Here is a 3,270-nt window from a genome sequence, read left to right on the forward strand (position 1 = left end):
TCTCAATCCATTTCCAAATTTGTATGGCTCTTTAGGGGCAATTTGACCACCTAAATAAAAGTTAATTTTTAACTTTTAATCTATTTTAAATCACATCACTTTTTACACATAAAAAGACAAAAAAAATTAAACAATCACCTTTTAACCAACTTTCAAATCACCCCTTAAAATAACTTAACACAGTATACAAAGTCTGTACCACTGAAAGAACCAGAAGAACAAACGCAGCCAATGCCGATATAAACCACCACGGACTACCAAAATAAAGATTACAAGTGTAGCTAAAGCTCGCCCACTGTACATGCCAACTATTCTTATAATACTGATTCACTTCATTGAACAACCCAGACAAATAACAAATCTCTATGTCAAAAGTCACATCTCTCCCCAAATTATTGATGAATTTTGCTAGCTCGGCATCGGTACCAAAATAATTTTCAATTATGCTTTGATCCGATAAGTACTCCACGTCTCTAGCCGTGTTGATTAAGCAGTCTAAAAATGTGGCATAGGCCGTAAAGTGTTTTGAACAGTTTTTCTGACACTGTTCGTAGGCGACGCAGTTTATTATGAAACAGCTCATGAAATCGTCAATGAAGATCGTCGGCATTTCGAGCACCCCGTTCTTGAATTTGACCACCAGGAAGCTATCCTCCGCCACCTCACTCTGCCGGACATTAATTCCGGCACGGCGGAGCTTGGAGACGCTTTGGATTACATGTGTGGCGGCTGCCGCATTCCGTTGGTTGTATTGTTGTTGATCCTCAGGAATAAAACTCGATCTGAGAAAATCAAGCAAGTGTTTTCCTTGTAGGGTTTGGCACTGGGCGATGACATCACCAGGCCTTTGGATGGCGTTGTTAAAGAAATCGATTGCGAGTTTGGCAAGAGAAGGACCGGACTCTTCTCCGGGCATTATCGAGAGATCGAACAAACGTTGTAGGATAAAGAAAGGGATTTGATTTTCTAAGCGAATAAGATCTCGTAAAAAAAACGAGTATACCCAAGACAAAGACACTAATGGGTCGTTTTGGTCGAAACGAACCACGTTGCCTATTTTGCGAAACAATTCGATTATAAAACAGCCGTCGAGGACTAACATTTCGATGAACTCATCGGTGTCGAATCGGATGGTTTCGGAGTAGGAATCTCTGGCTTTGGATTCGAGGGGTTGAATTGCTTTGAGGTAGTCTTCTAAAGTGAGGCCTTTGGATTGGGTTCGACTTAAAAGTGAGCCTAAAAAACGCCATTTGTGCTCTTCGATCATTTGGAGGTGGGGTTGGGAGTGGTGGTAGGGGCCGATGGAGACGATGTGGGGTTGATAGGCACCGCCGTTGATGTCGATGAGGGTTTGGGGAACTCGGAAGATGGAGCAGGAGCTGTGGCCGGCGGTCTTGCGGAGGAGGAGCGGTGTGGCGGTGATTTTTTGGCGCATGCTGTCTAATCGGGCTTGGTTCACTTCCCATACGGTGATGGTGTGGTGGTTGGGGGGTGGTTGTGTGCCTGAATTGCTACCCATGTCTGGTGGTGATGTGGGCATAATTGGGTAGAGAAGAAGAGGGCTTTTTCTTGGGAACAAATTTTGGTGGAAGAAGATTATAAGTTTGGTAGGACATGCAGGAGGAAGGAAGGGGAAGATTTCCAAAAAAAAAAAATTAAAAAAATTTGTTTGATTCGTAAATTTTTTAAAATAATTTTTAGAATCTTCTTACCTTTTATCTATTAATCAATCACTTTTTTTCTTTTTTCTCTTTTTCTTAATCATTTTTTCTCTCACACGCATCTACTCAATTGTAATAAAATATCAAATCATTCTAAACTCCTAAACTCAAAAATTACTTTCAAAATATACAATCAAATAAATTATAAAATTTCTAAATTCTTTTTTAAAAATAAATGTAAAAATTACTCTCTCAAGACCAACCATTGACCATCTGATTTGAGAGAACGTTTGTGCATATTAAACTTGTTTACGTATTTAAAATCGGAGCTGTGACAAAGTCAGTACAGCTCATTAGAGCTGTCTATGAATAAAAAATAAATAAATAAATAAATAAACAAATAAATAGTGAAGTAAAAGATAAAGAAAAAAAAAAACAATCATTTTTCATTTAAAATAATGCTTTTTAATTTTTTAAGTTTTTCAAAAGATGGCAAACCTAATCTAAAAGAAAAATGTTTGGGAGCACTAATTAGTGCTCTCACTAATTAGGTGGTAGTGGGTCTCGCCATTAATGGTGTGATATTTTGGTCTTGAAGTTGTATTTTTTTTTTTTTTTTTACTTTTTTAATACATTAATATTATTAGTGATGATATTTTTAGTGGGATGAATCATTGTTGAATCTAAAAACTCTAATCCAAACTCCGTACTCAACTTGGTCACGTCTTTAAATTTGAAAAGACATCACCAGCAAAGCAATCGCTGGAAAGTTGGGGTAAAACCCCCATGTGTGACACTTGCACCACACTAGTCTACACTTCTCATCCAAAAAAAAAAAAAAACCGGATAAAAGTAAGGGGAAATAATAGTTTAGTATTAAGTTTTAAAAAATATATATTATAACTTAGACCATCTCCAACGATTTATCAAACCTGATATCAAATTCAAAATTTGATGAAAAAGTTACTTTTTTGAGCTCCAACGGTTTCACCAAATCGATATCAAATCCAGCATTCAGCAAATCTGATACCAAAATGAGAACAGGCGAAGCATTTTACCAAATCACTGTTCCTAACCGTTGGGAGAGACCAACCGGTCAACCAGCCGGTTGCCTGGCCGGTTGACCAACCGGTCGACCGCCTAAAGGTTCAAACGGCTCGAAGAAAAAGGTTCAACAGTAAAAAAAAAAAAAAAAAAATTTTGCCTAGCCGGTCAACCACTAAAAAGTTCAAAAAGTTCAAAAAAAAATCAAAAAAAAAAAAAAAAATTTTTTTTGCTGGTCGACCAACCGGTTGTCCCCGGCACAAATTTGATGAAAGTGCACCGTTGGAGCGAGTGGTATCAAATTGGTAAAATGGGTCATTTTTTACTCAAATTTGGTGAAAAATCTGATTCACCGTTGGAGATGCTCTTAGTAATAGATTTTATAAATATTGATAATTAAATATATAATGGTTTTTTTTAATAAATTTATAATAATTTTTTAAGGATCTAACTTGCTTCATGTTTGAGATCAAGAATAGACCATCCAATTTGGCCCATGGGCCCATTTTTTGACCTTGTTTCAATAATCTAAATCGTTCAGTGTGTAAAACTCGTCGAGTATTAT

General features: G+C 36.9%; 1 protein-coding gene across 1 annotated transcript; it reads right to left on the bottom strand.

Annotated features, from left to right (window-relative positions):
• Positions 1-139: 139 nt before the first annotated feature.
• On the bottom strand, positions 140-1,944 carry LOC114267072 (UPF0481 protein At3g47200). Its single transcript, XM_028208060.2, has one exon. It carries the CDS (start codon positions 1,538-1,540, stop codon positions 158-160), a length of 1,383 nt encoding a protein of 460 aa, XP_028063861.2. The 5' UTR covers positions 1,541-1,944; the 3' UTR covers positions 140-157.
• Positions 1,945-3,270: the final 1,326 nt, after the last annotated feature.

The sequence above is a fragment of the Camellia sinensis genome, chromosome 3 (genome assembly GCF_055761805.1).
Source record: "Camellia sinensis isolate YWXY chromosome 3, ASM5576180v1, whole genome shotgun sequence".
Lineage (NCBI taxonomy): Eukaryota > Viridiplantae > Streptophyta > Magnoliopsida > Ericales > Theaceae > Camellia > Camellia sinensis.